Genomic DNA, 18,538 nt, shown 5'->3' with positions numbered 1-18,538 from the left:
GATTTGAATGTGTCATTCCAGTCTCTCCTAGCCTGTAAGGTTTCTGCAGAGAAATCTGCTGAAAGCCTGATAGGGTTTCCTTTGTAGGTTATTTTCTTCTGCCTTGCTGCCCGTAGTTTTTTCCCTATCATTCGCTTTTGCCAGTTTCACTATTATATGCCTTGCAGTAGGTCTTCTTACATTGACATATTTACGAGATGTGGTTGCCTCTTCCCCATGGATTTCCATCATCTTCCCTAGGCTTCGGAAGTTCTTGACTGTTATTTCTTTGAACAAGCTTTCTGCTTCATTCTCCTTCTCTTCTCCCTCTGGAATACCTATAATTCTTATGTTGCATTTCCTAATTGAGTTGGATATTTCTTGGAGACTTTCTTTATTTCTTTTTAGTCTTAGTTCTTTCACCTCCTCTATCTAAAGCATTTCAGTGCTCGATTGTGCTGATTTGATCCTTCATGATGTTCACTTGAGCGTTCAGGGAATCCATATTTTGTTTTTTCTCTTCCATTGTGTCTTTCCTCTCCAATATTTCAGATTGATTCTTCTTTATAATTTCAGTATCTTTTGTGAAGTAGCTCCTGAACTTGTTGAACTCTTTGTGTACATTCTCTTTTAATTCGTTGAGGTTTTCTTTTTTTCTTTTTTTTTAAAGATTTTATTTTTCCTTTTTCTGCCAAAGCCCCCTAGTACATAGTTGTGTATTTTTAGTTGTGGGTCCTTCTGGTTGTGGCATGTGGGACGCCACCTAAGCATGACCTGATGAGCGGTGACACGTCCACGCCCAGGATCCGAACCAGCAAAACCCTGGGCTGCCGAAGTGGAGCGTGCAAATTTAACCACTCAGCCACTGGGCCAGTCCCACGTTGAAGTTTTTGATGATAGCTATTTTGAATTCTCTGTCATTTAGATTATATGTTTCTGTGTCTTCAGGATTGATTTCTGGGTGTTTGTCATTTACTCTCTGGTCTGGAGATTTCATATAGTTTTTGATACTGCTTGAGGGCATTGTTCTGTTTTTGCACATTGTGGTATTATTTGGTTGCAGTTACTGCCTATTGCCACTGAGTGAGGGTCAAGAGCTGCGTATTTTGAGCCCTCTGTGTTCTGAGATTCTAGGCACTGGAGCCCCTGCTGGTCGGGTAGGGGGAGGGGCACTTCCTTCTGCCTCCTCTTGGGGTTTTCTTGCTTTGCTCTCATTGTCTGCTCTCCTGGAGTGTTGGCTTGTTGAGGTTTCCTGCTGTGTTGGCTTTCACCCTGGGAGTGGCTTTCCCCTAGGCTGTAAGCGCCCTCGGGACCTTTGACAGTCTCGTGAATGAATGTCCCTTCTCGACTTCTTCCCTCTTGGAGGCTGCCTGTGGTCCAGGATCACAGTCTTTTGGAGAGGCAGCAAAGTTTTCTCTTACCTTGTCCCACCTCCTTCCAGGGGCCTCCTGGAGGTCTCTCTCCCCTTCGTCATATGGCTGCGTGAGTTTCTCAGACGTCTTTTGTGCTGTGTTTGGATGTCCTCTGTTGGAGTATGAATGTCTTTTTCGTTGTATGGTGGAGGGGAGAGATTCCTGGGAGAACTCAGTCTGCCGTGATGCTGACGTCTGTGATTTGTTTTTATGGGCTTATCTTTTCTAATTTTATTGTGTGTAGGAAGTTAGGGATTTTATTTTGCTTTTTTTGTTTTTTCTTATGATAACTCTATGAGCTCTGATTTAATTTGTTACTTTTTAATGTGAAGTTTGTTTTCCTGAACTTTTAGAAGGATATTTCATTGAAGATAGTTTTTATCTTAAATGAAGTTTTCTGTTTTTTTCTTGTAACATTCAGAAATACGGAGGATTACTGTCAGAGACTGCTTAGTTTATGTTTTTCTTCCCCACTTTTTCTAGACGTTCTCTTTGCTTTTCTCATTTGATCTTGTCCTGCTGTATTTTGACTTTATTCATCTCTTGCTTCTGAGTCTTGAACCCTGTCAGTAGCTCTGGTAGTCAGGGCTTTTGTTTTTGTTATTTATTTATTTTTTTTGGTGAGGAAGATTCGCCCTGAGCTAACATCTGTTGCCATTCTTCCTCTTTTTTTTTTTTTTTTAAGATTTTATTTTTTCCTCTTTCTCCCTAAAATCCCTGGTACATAGTTGCATATTCTTTGTCGTGGGTCCTTCTAGTTTTGGCATGTGGGACATCGCCTCAGCATGGTTTGATGATCAGTGCCATGTCTGTACCCAGGATTCGAACCAACGAAACACTGGGCCACCTGCAGCGGAGCACGTGAACTTAACCACTCGGCCACGGGGTCAGCCCCAACCATTCTTCCTCTTTTTGCTTGAAGAAGATTGTCCCTGAGCCAATATCTGTGCCAATCTTCCTCTATTTTGTATGTGGGACGCCACCACATCGTCGCTGGGTGAGCATGTGTAGCTCTGCACCCAGGATCTGAACCTGTTCACCCCAGGCTGCTGAAGTGGATCATGTGAACCTTAGGCTGCCCAAATGGAGCGTGCAAACTTAACCACTATGCCACTGGGCTGGTCCTGTTGTTGTTATTTTTTAATGGAAAGTATCAAACATATGCAGAAACTAAACAGAATGATATTATGAATCCCCACATAACCATCATTCAGTTACAGTAGTTAGTAACATTTTGTCTTTTTTGTCACATCTGTACCTTCACAGACTCCCAACTTCCTCCTACCTGGTTGGTTAATGTTCATAAGAACTTTTTACAGGTGTTTATTTAGGTAAAATTTATATACTATGAAATACATAGATGTTAGCTGAAAGTTTTAACAAATAGATCCACATCCCTATCACAGCATAGGACATTACCTTTCCCCAAGGCAACTTCTATTGTGATTTTCTTCTCCTTAAGTTATTTTGCCTCTGATACACTTACTTCTAATAATGTCATCAAATATATGGTCTTTTATGTCTGCCATTACTTGGCGTAATGTCTGTGAGATCTTTTCATGTTGATGATATTAGTAATTGTTGCTTTCTGTTTCTGATTATTATTCCACTGTATAAAAACACCACAATATTCACCTTTTTGTTGTTGGGCGTTTTTCTTATATCCAGTTTGGGGCTATTGTAAATAAAGCATTAGGAATACTTTTGTAAAAGTATGTTGTAGACCTGTTTACGTTTCTCTTGGATAAAAACTTAGAAATGAAGTTACCGTATCAAAAGGCTAGGTGTCGTTTATTAGAAATTGCCCTACATTTACCAAAAACCTTATATTCCCACCAGTGGAATATGAGAGTTCTCATTGTTCCACATCTTTGCTACCATTTATTGTTGTCAGTCTTTTTAATTTTTACCGTTCAAGTAGATGTGGATTAGTATACTGTTGTGATTTTAACTTAAACTTTTGATGATGATTAATGTTGAATATCATTTCATATGCCCGTGGCCAATCTAACTTTTATGAAATATCTTCTCTAATCTTTTGCTCATTTTTCTATTGGCTTGTTTGTCTTTTTTTATCGTCTTTTGGGATTTCTTTATACATTGTGCATACAAGTAGTTTGTAAGATATATGTCTTGTGAGTATTCTCCCAGTTTATTGCTTGCCTTTTGATTTTCTTTTTTTTTTTTTAAAGATTTTGTTTTTTTCCTTTTTCTCTGAAAGGCCTCCAGTACATAGTTCTGTACTTTTAGTTGTGGGTCCTTGTAGTTGTGGCATGTGGGACGCTGCCTGAGCATGGCTTAATGATTGGTGCCATGTCCACGCCCAGGATCCAAACCTGGTGAAACGCTTGGCCACCGAAGCAGTGCATGCGAACTTAACCACTCGGCCATGGGGCTGGCCCCATCCTTTTGATTTTCTTACTGGCGTCTTTTGGTGAACAGAAAATTTTTAATTTTTATGAGGTTTATTCAACTTTTGCTTTTATTATTATTTTATGGTTATTCTTTATACAAGATTATGTCATCTGTGAGGAAATGGTTTAATTTTTCCTTTCTAACATGGATTTCTTTTATGTCTTTTTCTTGCCTAATTGCTGGCTAGAACCTCTGGTAAAATGTTGAATAGAAACAGCGAGAGGACACATCCTTCTCTTATTCTTGATCTTAGCAGGAAAGTATTTAGCTTTTCACTATGAAGTATAATGTGAGCTGTGGGTTTTTCATAGGTGCCTTTTATCAGGTTGAAGAAGTTTCCTTCTGTTCCTGGTTTGTTGAGTATTTTTGTTGTGAAAAGGTGTTGGGTTTGTTGAAATGCTTTTTCTGCATCAATTGAGATGATCATGTGGATTTTTTTCCCTTATTCCTTTAATATGGTGTATTATATTGATTGATTTTCATATGTTAAGCCACCCTGGTAGATCCCAGTTGTTCATGGTTTATAATCCTTTTATTAAGCTGCTGGATTCATTTTGCTGTTATTTTGTTGAGGATATTTGCATCTGTGTTCCCAAGGGATATTGGCTTGTAGTTTTCTTGTAGTGTCTTCGTTTGACTTCGGTATCAGGGTAATGCTGGCTTCATAGATTGAGTGGGGAGATGTTCTTCAATTTTTTGGAAGAGTTTCAGAAGGATTGGTATTCTTTAGTCATTTGATAAAATTCACTGGTGAAGCCCCTCTGGTCCTGGACTTTTCTATGGGAAGTTTTGTTTGATTGTTAAGTCAATCTCTTTACTTGTTATGAGTCTTTTAGATTTTCTGTTTTTTTTCCTTGAGTCCATTTTAGTTGTGTCTTTCCAGAAATTCATCCAGTTCATGTAGGTTATCTAATTTGTTGGTGTACAGTTGTTCATAGTATTCTCTTGTAATCCTTCTTATTTCTGTAAGGTTGGTATTAATGTCCCTTCTTTCATTCTTGATTTTAGTAGGTTGAGTCCTCTCTTGTTTTCTTCTTGGCTGGTGTAACTAAAGGCTTGTTAGTTTTGTTTATCTTTTCAAAGATCCAACTTTTGGCTTTGTTGACTCTTCTGTTTTTTGTTTTTTTAATTATCTATTTGATATATTTCTGCTCTATTCTTTATTATTTCCTTCCTTCTGCTTACTTTAGATTTAGTTTATTTTTCTCTTTCTAGTTTCTTAAGGTGGAAGGTTTGTTACTGAATTTAGGTCTTCTTCTTTTAATATAAGCATTTACAGCTATAAATTGCCCTCTGAGCACTGCTTTCAGGGCATCCTGTAAGTTTTGTTATGTTGTGTTTTTGTTCTCATTCATCTCGAATTATTTTCTGATTCCCCTTGTGGTTTCTTCTTTGACACAGTGGTTATTTAGGAGTTCGCTGTTTAATTTCTGCATATTTGTTAATTTCTCAAATTTCCTGCCTGTCATTTCTAATTTCATTCCACTGTGGCTTGAGACCATATACTTGTATGATTTCAATCCTTACAAATTTATTGGGACTTGTTTTATGTCCTAACATGTAGTCTGTCTTGGAGAATGCTCCACGTGTAAGTTGAGAAGAATATATATTCTGCTCTTGGGTGGAGTGTTCTGTATATGTCTCTCAGGTCTAGAGAATTGTTCAGGTCTTCTATTTCATTGTTGGTCTTTTGCCTAGCTGTTCTATCTGTTATTGAAAGTTGGATATTGAAGTCTCCAACTATTATTGTTGAATTGCCTGGTTTTCACTTTTTACTCGATATATTTTGGGACTCTGTTATTAGGTGCATATGTGTTTATAATTTCCCTCTAAGCACTGCTTATTACATCCCAGAAATTTTGATGTGGCCTGTTTTTATTTTCCAGTTCAAAATATTTTGTATTTCTCTTGTGATTTCTTTTTTTACTCTTGATTTATTTATAAATATGTATTTTAATTTCTAAGTGTTTGGTCCTTTTTAGGGTTTTCTGTTTTTGATTTATAATTGTCAGATTACATACTTTGTAAGATTTTAGTCTTGAAGTTTATTGAGACTTGTTTTATGGCTCGGTGTATCATCTATCCTGGAGAGCATTCCATGTGAGATTGAAAAGTATGTGTTTTCCTCATCTGTTGTATGAGTGGTCAGTTTTGAAGTTTCATAAGTGCTTGACTGCTCCAGCCCTTTTGGACGTATTAAGTACACCTTTTACAACTCACTATTGGAGTGGACAAAAACCCTCTACATTTCAGCTTTGTTCTTTAAATGCTTTTTCTTTCCAGTGAGTACTCACTGGTTGCTTTTGAATTCTGAGGATCTTTCTCCTAAGTTTTCCCAGAACCTTCTTCACTCTCTGCTTGCAACGTGATCTAGCGTTTTGTATATACACTGTGAAAACTATTTATACTTACCTGCTAGACTTTTTGATTCTCATGGGCTGAGATTATTGTTTTCCTCCTTTCATTACCATTATGGTACCAAGTGACCAGTAAGTATTTAAGTTTTAATGAGCTGAACCTCATGAGACTGGATTACCTGTAAGTCTTTAGACTTTTAAGACATACTTTACTTTATGTCACTGTGTTATTTCATAAAATTTTATAATTCCAATTTAATGATTCAAAGTTTAAGATAGGTTCATCCTTAGGTATTTTTGAAAAGACTTAAAAAAAAATTTACAAGGGCTGGCCCCGTGGCCTAGTGGTTAAGTTCGGCGTGCTCTGTTTTGGCAGCCTGGGTTTGGTTCCTGGATGCAGACTACACCACTTGTTGGCAGCCATGCTGTGGCAGCAACCCACGTACAAAATAGAGGACTGTTGGCACAGATGTCAGGTCAGAGCCAATCTTTCTCAAGCAAAAAGAGGAAGATTGGCAATGGATGTTCATTCAGGGTGAATCTTCCTCAGCAAAAAATCCCCAAAACACAATTATAGAAATTGATTAAAAGCAACTTTCTTTTTGAAGAATTCTCCCATGTATTTGCTATATGAGAATTTTCGTTTTCTAAGGAGTGCTATGCTGAAGCAAAAGAAATTAAGACAAAACTTATACACTGTTAATAGGATTATTAAGTCAGTAATACAGTCTTGAATGATAAATCCCTTTAGAAGTTAACATTGACTTCAGGAGAAAAGGCAATATTTATTTTATTTGGGGATGGCAAGTTAAAACTGAGCACCATTGGTGGTCGGAAAGAAAATGTTATTTGGAAAGATTTTGGGACTCCTCTGGTGAATCCTTTCAGTTTGGATTTTTGTTGTTCTTTTTTTTTTCTTTAAATATTGGTGCCTCAGCTACATCTGTTGCCAATCTTCCTTTCTTCTTCTTCTTCTGCTCCCCAAAGACCCCCAGTGCATAGTTATATATTCTAGTTGTAAGTCCTTCTGGTTGTGCTGTGTGGGTTGCCACGTCAGCATGGCTTGATGAGTGGTAGTAGGTCTGCACCCAGGATCCGAACAGGCAAAGCCATGGATCGCCGAGGCGGAGTGCACGCACTTAACCACTTGGCCATGGGGCCAGCTCCTGAGTTTGTATTTTTTTGTTGAAGTAGATTATATATATGTATATGTGTGTGTGTGTATATATTTTTTTTTTTTTAAAAAAAGGCTTCTAATGTTTTTTCTGTGACTGTTATGTTGAGTTAGTAAATAACTTCTTAAGCTTCCTAATTGGTCAGTGAAGACCCTATCCTTTGCCAGGAATTTCTGCACCTTTAGGAGTTTAGAGTGCTTAAATGGATTTAGACTTCTCTGTGAATGCATTCAGTGTTGTGAACGGCTATATTGTCCTCTACACTTTATAGGCTCTTCTAACTCCTTTTTCATTTTCAGCTTCAAGATGGTAAGATGAATGTATTCTTTATACAGGTGAAAAAAAACACAGTTAAGTGACTATAGCTTAGCTATTATTGAAGTAGGATTAGAATTCATATCTCTTAATTCTTAGTAGTTTTTGTATTCTGTTTCACAAATTCTAGTTCAGGGTATATGTTCTTAACTACTTCTAAGTCTTGGGACAGTTTTACCAGCCATTAATTTTCTCGTGCATAAAATGAGAGAGTTCAATTAGATTGCTTCATATTTTCTTTCTGATGTGAGCTTAGTTTTTTTTTTCTTTTTGGGCAAGATTAGCCCGCAGCTAACATCTGCTGCCAATCCTCTTTTTGCTGAGGAAGACTGGCCCTGAGCTAACATTCGTGCCCATCTTCCTTTACTTTATATGTGGGACGCCTACCACAGCATGGCTTACCAAGCGGTGCCATGTCTGCACCTGGGATCTGAACCAGTGAATCCTGGGCCGCCGAAGCAGAATGTGCGCACTTAACTGCTGCACCACCGGGCCAGCCCCTGAATTTAGTTTTTAAAGTATCATTATATATAGTAAGATTGATTCCCACAAAATGATCCAACTGCTCTTGTTACACTTGTATGATTGTTGATTATTAAAATCATGCTCATGGAATTAATCCATTCGTTGACTGAGGGTTTTTTCCACTGTATTGTGAGCTCCAGAGGGCAAAAACCTTCCCTATCTTATATATATTATATCTTGTTTATTGTTTGCTAGGGGCTCACTTAGCCCAGTGCTGGCTCAAATGTGGTCAAATAAATATTTGCTGAATGAATGATTAAGTAAGTGATTAATGTCAGCATGAGTGGAGGCAGCATAGTGCTGTGGAAAGGGAATGAACACTCTTTGGTGTTACTCTTACTTTATTAGATCATAGGATATAGTATTTCAGAAGTTGTTAGGAAGGTTTCTTCGGATAATGTATATAAAGTTCAGAGCACAATGCCTTTCACTTAAAAATGTTAGTTTCCTATTTCAGTCTTGTGGAGACCTGGACTTTTTTTAAACCAAGAGATTTTTACTGTATAAGCTGGGCACGTATGGATACACTGGGCCTAGTTAATAACCCTTGTTATTTTTCTGTTATAGTTTTACATGTGGCACCCATAAAAGATGAGGCTGAGAACACGGAAAGCTTCTCAGCAATCAAATCAAATCCCAACACAACGCACTGCCAGAGCAAAGAGGAAATATTCAGAAGTTGATGATAGCCTGCCTTCAGGAGGGGAAAAACCACCGAAGAATGAAACTGGCCTGTTGTCTTCAATTAAAAAATTCATTAAAGGAAGCACAACCAAGGTAATAGTTTTAGTACCTTGTACTTATGTTATTAAAAGTGAAGTTTAGGTTGTTTTCTTTAAGCATATAAAGATGAGAAGTCTAATATTGTCAGAGCGTATTGAGAATGTCTATATTTTGATGTTATTTTAAGAGAATTAACTTGAAAAATATTTAGTGACCATTCACGAAAACCTTATTTATTCTACTTAATTGATACACACTTAGCCTTTTGTTTTTTCAGCATGGTATTATGGGAAAAAAGAAATTTTTCCTTATTCTTTTACTTGAATTGTTTCTTTTACTTCCTTTTCTTTCGTTTCACAGAAAAGTTAAAGTTTCTTGTCAATAATACATTGTCTAATTAGGGAGGTGATTTATCTGTCTGCATTTAACATTTGTACAGTGAAAATGTATTACTTCATTAAAGAGAAAAGAAAGTTATTAAAGAAATAGTGGATACGGACCAGGAGTTGTATCTTCCAGATTCGTACTCTGGACCAACTTGAGTGACCTTAGGAAAGTTATTTACCCCTCTAAGCCTCAGGAAAACAGTAAAATGGGACTAATACCAACTGCTTTGTCTACCTCAGAGTTGTTTTTAGATCAGATGGCAAACAAGTGGAAAAGCAGTTTGAGAAATTTTAATGCACTCTATACATGGATACTGTTATTCATTGTATGTAGATTTTATCACTTTACTAATCTTGTGTTCTTTCTTGGGATTATTATATATATAATAAAATTTTCATTATATAAGTTTCTTACTTAGATAAGTAGAAAAATAAATCACTGTGGTGACCTGTTGATAGTGGTAGATTTTGTCATCCTAGAACTAACAAAGTCTAGTTAATGGGAACCATTGGCCAAGATTTAGAAGTATTCTGTGTTTGTAGAGTTTTTCTTTTTGTTTGGTGATTTTATTTTGTTTTGTTTTCCTAATAATATAGGTAAAATTTCTTTTGTTAATTCTAAATAATTAGAATTTTTAAAAAGTTTCTTTGAGTTAATTTCTATAAACCTAGTAGTGTTCTAGTGTTACTGTATAGCAAAGATCTAATTCCTTCTAGAAACATGAATTCTTGAATCGTCATCAGCTGCTGTTGATGGGAATATTACAATGTGTTAGTTCATTCTCTGAAAAACTCTAAATATTGTAAAGTTCTTTGTCATCTTAAGGAAAATATATCTACCCTTTGCTTTCTCTCTCTCTCTTTTTTTTTTTTTTGCATATGCAAGTGCAAACCCTTCATTGCTGTGTAGCCTAAATATTTCTTGTTTTCATTATATGACAGTATATCCAGATCAGATATCCAGATCACCATCTTGGTCACCCTTTTCTGTTGTTCACAAAAGGTAACAACCAGAAGTGAAGACAGGTTTTTCCTATGTCCTCTGACTTCTGTTCATATTTACTTCCTTTGATTTGGACATTTTTCTATCAGTGTGGTGGTATATTATATCATCTATCATATTTTTTTTTTTTTTTTTTTATCCTTTAGTAGTTAGATCCATCTTTGTTGGTCAGCAGTCTTTTTCCCATGTCAACTAAAACACTCAGGGTTTTTTATGAAATTGCTGTCAAGTTCCTTTCTTTTGAAAACCAAAATCTAGGATTTTTCATTAATTCTTACTTACTCAAAGATGTTAAATAGGATAGGGCCACTAGAAAGCTGTTTGCAGACTGTCTTATTCATTAATTAATATTTTGGGGCAAAATTTTGCCTGCAGCTACAAATTCATTTAATCATCTTGTTATTCATCCCAGATTTCTTTGTTATATTCTGTAAGATTATGAAAATTAGTATTCATTTGAATGTCTTACTGAAATCAAGGTACACTGTTGCTTTTCCTAGTGTACTAACTCTGTGTTAGGAGTAAATTAAAAGGTTAGTTTGTCATTTATTATTCCTAATGAGCTTATTTCTAATTGTTATTTCTTATCTACATTTGTCATTAAACCACATTCTTGATAATATATTCTAAAATTTTATTAAGTATCTATACAATGCTTGTTTATGTTTAGTATCTTAAATACAACATCATCATCTTTTTCAAAATTTGGGTAGGGGTTGGCACTTAATGTTTTTTAATGTCTGTTAGGTGCTTTATATCCAGTATCTCCTTAGTCATCTCCTTAACTATCTTTTGATATTTTATAGAAGAGAAAAAATGAGGTTTGGTGAATTTAGGTAACTTGTACAATGTCAATAACAGCAAGAATAATTATAAGAAATAGCTTGCCCCATAGAGAACAAGTACAACAATTACTAACAGTTACTGAGCAGTTACAGTGTGCTGTGCAGTGTTCTAGTGCTTTAAGTGTAATAAATCCTTTAAGCCTTACAAACCGTATGAAGTAGGTGCTGTCTTCTCTGTATTACAGATGAGGAAACAGAGGCACAGGGAGGTTAAGTAACTCATGTAGGGTTACTTAGCTTTAAGTAGCAACACTGATATTGGAACCTGGATAGCCTGATTTCAGAGCTTCCACTCCTCTGCACTACTCCATCTCCAATGAGCGACAGTGCTGGGATTTAAACCCAGGTACATTTGACTCTGATCCCTGTGCTTTTTCTCCTGTATCATTTGGTCTCAGAGTAGCTGGATATTGTCTTTATAGTATCATCTATCTTGTGTAAAGATTGAAATTTATTATTTTTTTTCCTCTCCCCAAAGCCCCAGTATGTAGTTATATGTCCTAGTTGTAGGTGATTCTAGTTCTTCTATGTAGGATGCCGCCACAGCATGGCTTGATGAACAGTGTGTGTAGGTCTGCACCCAGGATCTGAACCGGCAAACCCCAGGCTACCACAGTGGAGCATGCGAACTTAACCACTCAGCCATGAGGCCGGCCCTGAAAATTATTCTTGATGAAAGTAAATGAAAGTTGAGTCTTCCTATGCTACCTGCTTTGTCATTTATTTATATTCTATCATCAGCTCAAAGCTTGAAGCTTGTTCTTAACTGTAAGAAACTTTTTCCCCTAGTGTGTTTTACATATATCATTATCCTCTGTCTTGAGTCTTTCTGACTGGATGATAGGATGCTTCTCTTATTTCTACAAGTGTCCTTTTCAAAACCAAGTTAATTAGACAACTCCCTGTGCTGCCACTTTGGTTTCTTTGATACCTTTCCTTTTTCTTTTCTTTTGGACTTTTGAAGCTTTGTGGCTAGAATTGAACTTTTTAGTCTAGCTTTCTTTTTTTTTCTGTTGCCAATCTTCCTTTTTTTTTTTTTCTGCTTTATCTCCCAAAACCCCCCCGTACACAGTTGTATATCTTAGTTGCATGTCCTTCTGGTTGTGGGATGTGGGACACCGCCTCAACGTGGCCTGACGAGCAGTGCCATGTCCACGCCCAGGATCCGAACCCTGGGCCACCGCAGTGGAGCGTGCGAACTTAACCACTTGGCCACGGAGCCGGCCCCTAGCTTTCTTTTTTGAGCTATGGTCCCTTCTAAGGTATCTGACATTGCTTTCATGCCTGTCTCATGAGTCTGGACTTTTGAAACTTGCTCTCCTCATATCAGCCTACTCTTTTGCTCTTCTTTTACTTTTATGGTTTCTAGGACCAATGGCTACTGGTGTTCCTTGCCAGTTTATTATCACTGATCAATTTTTATATTTACTAACAAGTTTTAATCTGTATTCTAGTCCTAACTTTGCATAAATTAGCCATGTGACTGGGTAATCTAAACATAGGTTGTTCATTTATGAATATAAGCGTGTGTATTAGTTTTCTAGGTCTGCCATAACAAAATACCACAGACTGGGTGGCTTAAACAGCAGAAATTTATTTTCTCACAGTTCTGGAAGCTAGAAGTCCAAGATCAAGGTGTTGGCAGGTTGGTTTCTTCAGAGACCTCTCTCCTTGATTTGCAGATGATTGCCTTCTTGCTGTGTCCTCACGTGGTTGCCCCTTGGTTTGTGTGTTGTCTGTGTCATAAACTCCTCTTCTTGTAAGGACACTAGTCCCTATTTGGATTAGGGCCCACCCTAATGACCCCATTTTAACTTAATTACCTCTTTAAAGGCCCTATTTCCAAATATAGTTACATTCTGAGGTTCTGGGGGTTAGGGCTTCAAAATATGAATTTTGGGGGACCAATTTTGCCCATACAGGGTGAATTAAGTCTCTAGTTTCTTTCAAATCCAGATTTTATGATTCAAAGACTTATCCCTTCTCTGATTTCAGAATTAGGAAATTTTCAGCAAGAGCACTCAGGAATTGCTCACATGCAGCCTTTCTGCTTTTACCATGGTGAGATTTCTGATGTATATTTGAAGTGAAGCCCTCACAACTAAAATATATTTGCTTTATACTAGGAGTCTCTGTACACCTTTCTAAATAGGTGGTTTCTAGAGTTTTCCCATAACAAAAATGATCTTTTCCTCTGTTCTTACCTAAATACTCTTATTCTTTCATAGTTAAGGGTCATCAATTTTGATATGGTTATAATTCTAATAGTGAAATCCTTTACCTGCTATATTAAATCACTGTTTTTAGATCGTTTAACTCTGAAAGAAGAAGTATAGCTTATACTACATTCATACATATGAAGCAAAACTCACCCTTAGTATATTTGATGTGCTCTGAATTTTTTCTATTCTCTTGTTTCTTATTCTCCTTTTAAAGGTGATCTTAATACTTGAAATTGATTTCGTGATCCACTGAGGGGTTGTGCCCCTTAGTTTGAAAACCTGGTTAGATGAAAACTTTGTTCTAACTCTTTAATCTTTGTATTACCAAGCTTCATAGGTTGTTTTTGGGAGTTTTCTTCCTTTCTACCAGAGTTAATCCCACTTGTTCATGTAAGCAAATCTCTCTAGATGTGTTCTTTAACAACTAGATTAGTGAAGTAATTTACTTTTTATTATGGAATGAAAAAAATTGGAAGCTCACACTGACTGGTTGAATTTAATGGAGGAAAAGATAATTTGTTTTAAGATTCATTCATATTCATATTCTCTCTCTCTCTTTCTCCTTCCCTCCCTTTATATAAATGCACACACAAACCTACAAATATGCATCTGTTCATATATTTCTGTGCTCTGCTGAACATGGGCACTTAGCAACCAGACTTTCATTTCTAAATACTATCTTCCACTAAAAGGAACTAGGGCTCCTTGAAGAAATGTCTCATTCTAGGGCTTTGGTAGTAAAATTATATCCTCTGGAATGAAATAACTCATGAGACTATAATACACAGATAAATAAATAAATGAAGGAAGGAAGGAAGGAGAAGTTTTTCCCTCTCTTCCCCACCCCTCATGGATCCAGTTAGTCAACATTTGTTAAAGAGACTTTACTTTCCACGTTAGATTAATTGGTATCTCGCTTGAAAGTCAGACTATATATGTGTGGATCTGTTTCTGGAATGTACAGGCATACCTCGTTTTATTGCACTTCACTTTTTTGCGCTTCGCAGATTTTGCGTTTTTTGCAAGACCCTCCGGCAACAAAAAGATGATGACTCACTGAAGGCTCAGATGATGCTTAGCATGTTTTAGCAATAAAGTATTTTTTAAGTAAGGTATGTACGTTATTTTTTAGACATAATGCTTTTGCACACTTAGTAGACCTACAGTATAGTGTAAACATGACTTTATGCATTGGGAAACCAAAAAATGTATGTGACTCGCTTTGTTCGATATTCACTTTATTGTGGTTGTCTGGAACCAAACCTGCAATATTTCCAAGGTATGCCTGTATTCTTTTCCATTGATAGGTATATCTATCTTTAGACCTGTACTATACTGTCTTTATTACTGTAACTTTTATAGTGAGTCTTGAGATGAGATAGTATAAGTCCTCCAACTTTGTTCTTTTTCAAGTTTATTATTTTAGATCCTTTATAGTTAGATGTAAATTTTCGGCTTAGCTTCTCTATTTCTCAAAAAAAGTCTACTGGAATTATAATAGAAATTGCAGGGAATATGTGGATCATTTAGTGAGAATGGACATCCTGACAATATTGAGCCTGCCAATTCATGATCATATCTCTCATTTATTTAGGTGTTCTGAATTTCTCCCAGTAATGAAGAGATTTTGCACAACTTTCATTAGTTTTATTCCTAGATAATTGGTGTTTTATGATGTGTTTTAGATGGTATGCATTTAAAAGTTTTACTTTCTAGTTGTTTGTTGCTGATATATGTAAATATAATTTGTTTTTCTATGTTGACCTGGTACTATGTGAAATTGCTAAATTCACTTAATAAATCTGGTCTTTTGTTAAGGTTTCATACAGTTTTACACATATATAATTATATCATATACCGGATAGTGACAGTTTTACTTACTTTCCTGATCTCTAGGCCTTTTATTTCTTTTTCTTCACTTACTGCATTGGTTAGAACCTCTAGTACAATGTTCAGTAGAAGTGGTGAGAGCAAACACCTTGTCTTGTTGCTGATGTTAGTGGAGAAGAGTTTGTTTACCATTAGGTATGAAGTTAGCTAAATGTTTTCCATGATTATCTTTTATCAGTTTGAGGAAGATCTCTTTCACTTCTGGTTTGCTAAAAGTTTTTATCATGTTGTGGAGTTTTGTCAAAGATTCTTGTGCATCTATTGAGATGGTCTTCAGATTTTCCTCTTTTGTTCTTTTAATATGGAGTAGTACATACATTTTTTTGAATGGAAAACAAAACTTGTATTGCTGAATTTAATTTGTTCGTTTGTCTTTGTTTGTTTTGTTTTTGTTTTTTAAGGATTTGTATGTCTATGTTCATGAGAGTTTTGGTCTTTAGTTGTCTTGATTTGTAATACTTTCAGATTTTGGGATCGGGATTATGCTGGTATCATAAAACAAGTCAAGAACTGTTTCCTCTGCTTCTCTTTTCTGAAAGAACTTGTGTTAGCTTAGTATTATTTCATTCTTAAATAATTAGTAGAATTCATTGGTGAATTCTAGAGTGGGATTTCTGGAATGTGACTGGAATTTTCTTTGTGGGGTAGCTTTTATTGTAAATTTGATTTCTTTAATATATTTGGGGTTGTTTAGCTTTCCTATTTCTTGTTTCAGTTTTGGTCATAAGTATTTTCAAGGAGTTTGCACATTCATCTAAGTTTTTGAATTATTTGGTGTGAAGTTTTTGCAATATTTCTGTATTAACTAATAATATTTGTAGGATCTATAATGATGTTCCTCTTTTCATTCCTGATGTGGATAATTTATGATTCATCTTTGTTTTGATCTTTCTTGCTAGAGCTTTATCACTTTCATTACTCTTTCAAAGAACCAACATCTGTCTTTGTTTTTCTCTTTCCTTCCTGTTTTCTATTTAATTGAATTCTACTTGTTATTTTTAATACTTTTTTTCTACTTTCTGTTTGATTTACTTTTCTAGCTTCTAGAAGTGGGAGCTCAGATCAGAGATCAGTAAACTTTTTCTGTAAATATTTCAGATAAGAAATATTTTAGGCTTTGCGAACTGTGTTGTCTCTATGGCAGGTACTATTTAACTCTTTTATTGTAGACAATATATAAGTGAATGAGCATGGCTTTGGACACTTCCGTTTGAATTTCATATAATTTTCACGTGTCATGAAATATTGTCGTTCCTTTGATTCCCCTCCCCCCCAGCCATTTAGAAAATATAAAAACTGTTTTCAGCTTGCTGGTCGTATGAAAACAGTGAGTGTGCTGGATTTGCCTTTTGGACTGTAGTTTGCCAGCCTGTTGCTTAGATCATAGATAATACACTTTGTTTTTTTTCCAATGCAAGTATTTAAGGCTGTGAATTTCAAAGTACTGCTTTCCCACACATTCTGATTATATTTTTATTACTTTATTTTCTTTGTGATTTGTTCTTTGACCCATGAATTATTTAGAAATGCGTTAATTTCCAGCTATTTGGGCATTTCTTAGATATCTTCTAATTGTTGGTTTCTAATTTAATATCATTGTGATCCAGAAATATACTCTGTATGATTTCATTTCTTTGGTGTTTTTTGATACGTTCTAGCATATAGTCTGTCTTGGTGAATGTCCCAAGTGTATTTGAAAAAAAATATGTATTTTGGAATTGTTTACTGCAGTATTCTATAAATATGAAATAGGTCAGGTTGATTGATAATATTCTAATCTTTTATATCCTTTTTTAATTGAGATGATAATAGTTTATAACATTGTGAAATTTCAGTTGTACATTATCTTTTGTTGGTCACCATATATATGTGCCCTTCACCCCTTGTGGCCCACCCACCAATCTGCTTCCCCTCTGGTAACCACTAAACTGTTCTCTTTGTCCATGTGTTAGTTTGTCTCCCACATATGAGTGAAGTCATACAGTGTTTGTCTTTCTCTGCCTGGCTAATTTCACTTAACATAATACCCTCCAGGTCCATCCATGTTGTTGTGAGTGGGACCTTTTTCTCATGGCTGAATAGTATCCCATTGTATATATACAGCACATGTTTTTTATCCAAACAGCAGTCGATGGGCGCTTGGGTTGCTTACATATCTTGGCTATAATGAATAATGCTGCAATGAACATAGGGGTGTGTAAGTCTCTTTGAGTTGTTGATTTCAAGTTCTCTGGTTAAATGTGCAGTAGCAGGATAGCTGGGTCATAATGGTATTTCTATTTTTAAGTTTTGAGAAATCTCCATATTGTTTTCCATAGTGGCTGCATTAGTTTGCATTCCCTCCAGCAGTGTATGAGGGTTCCCTTTTCTCCACATCCTCTCCAACATTTGTTGTTTTTTGTCTTGGTGATTGGAGCCATTCTAACAAGTGTAAGGTGATATCTTAGTGTAGTTTTGATTTGCATTGCCCTGATGATTAATGATGTTGCCCATCTTTTCATGTGCGTATTGGCCATCTGTGTATCTTCTTTAGAAAAATGTCTGTTCATATCCTCTGCCCATTTTTCCATCAGGTTGTTTGTTTCTCTGTGGTTGAGTTGTGTGAATTCTTTATATATTTTGCAGATTAATCCCTTGTTGGATATATAATTTTCAAATGTTTTCTCCCAGTTGGTGGGTTGTCTTTTCATTTTGTTCCTGGTTTCCGTTGGCTTGCAGAAGCTCTTTAGTCTGATGAAGTCCCACTTGTTTATGTTTTCTTGTATTTCCCTTGCCTGAGTAGACATGGTACTTGAAAAGATCCTTTTAAGGCCAGCATCAAGGAATGTACTGCCTATGTTTTCTTTTAGGGATTTTATGGTTTCACATCTTACCTTCACGTCTTCAATCCATTTTGAGTTAATTTTTGTATATAGTGAAAGATAATGGTCTACTTTCATTGTCTTGTATGTGGCTGTCCAGTTTTCCCACCACCATTTATTAAAGAGACTTTTCTTTCTCCATTGTATGTTCTTAGCTCCTTTGTTGAAGGTTAGCTGTCTGTAAGTGTGTGGTTTTAGTTTTGGGTTTTCAGTTCTGTGTTGTGTGTATTGTGTGTGTTGAGAGTAAGGTGATATCTTAGTGTAGTTTTGATTTGCATTGCCCTGATGATTAATGATGTTGATGCATTGATTTATGTGCCTGTTTTTGTATCAGTACCATCCTATTTTGATTACTGTAGCTTCCTTGGTTTCCAGGAGGTTGAATATTTTCCCACATTTATTTACTAATTGTGATTTTTCTTTTGTGAAT

The 18,538-nt window shown here is 35.9% G+C and overlaps 1 protein-coding gene across 3 annotated transcripts in view; it reads left to right on the top strand.

Annotated features, from left to right (window-relative positions):
- The window catches only part of CTDSPL2 (CTD small phosphatase like 2), an 89,350-nt gene that overhangs the window by 19,852 nt on the left and 50,960 nt on the right, over positions 1 to 18,538 (top strand). For all 3 annotated transcript variants that reach the window (XM_001502842.7, XM_005603070.4, XM_023618516.2), the window contains exon 2: positions 8,746 to 8,955. In XM_001502842.7, the coding sequence (XP_001502892.1) occupies positions 8,770 to 8,955 (186 nt within the window). In that variant the 5' untranslated portion in view covers positions 8,746 to 8,769. The remainder of the gene's footprint in view (positions 1 to 8,745; positions 8,956 to 18,538) is intronic.

Source organism: Equus caballus, chromosome 1 (assembly GCF_041296265.1).
Source record: "Equus caballus isolate H_3958 breed thoroughbred chromosome 1, TB-T2T, whole genome shotgun sequence".
NCBI classification, from domain to species: domain Eukaryota; kingdom Metazoa; phylum Chordata; class Mammalia; order Perissodactyla; family Equidae; genus Equus; species Equus caballus.
The sequence above is the reverse complement of the archived record's forward strand: the minus strand, read 5'-3'. Positions and strand labels throughout refer to the sequence as shown.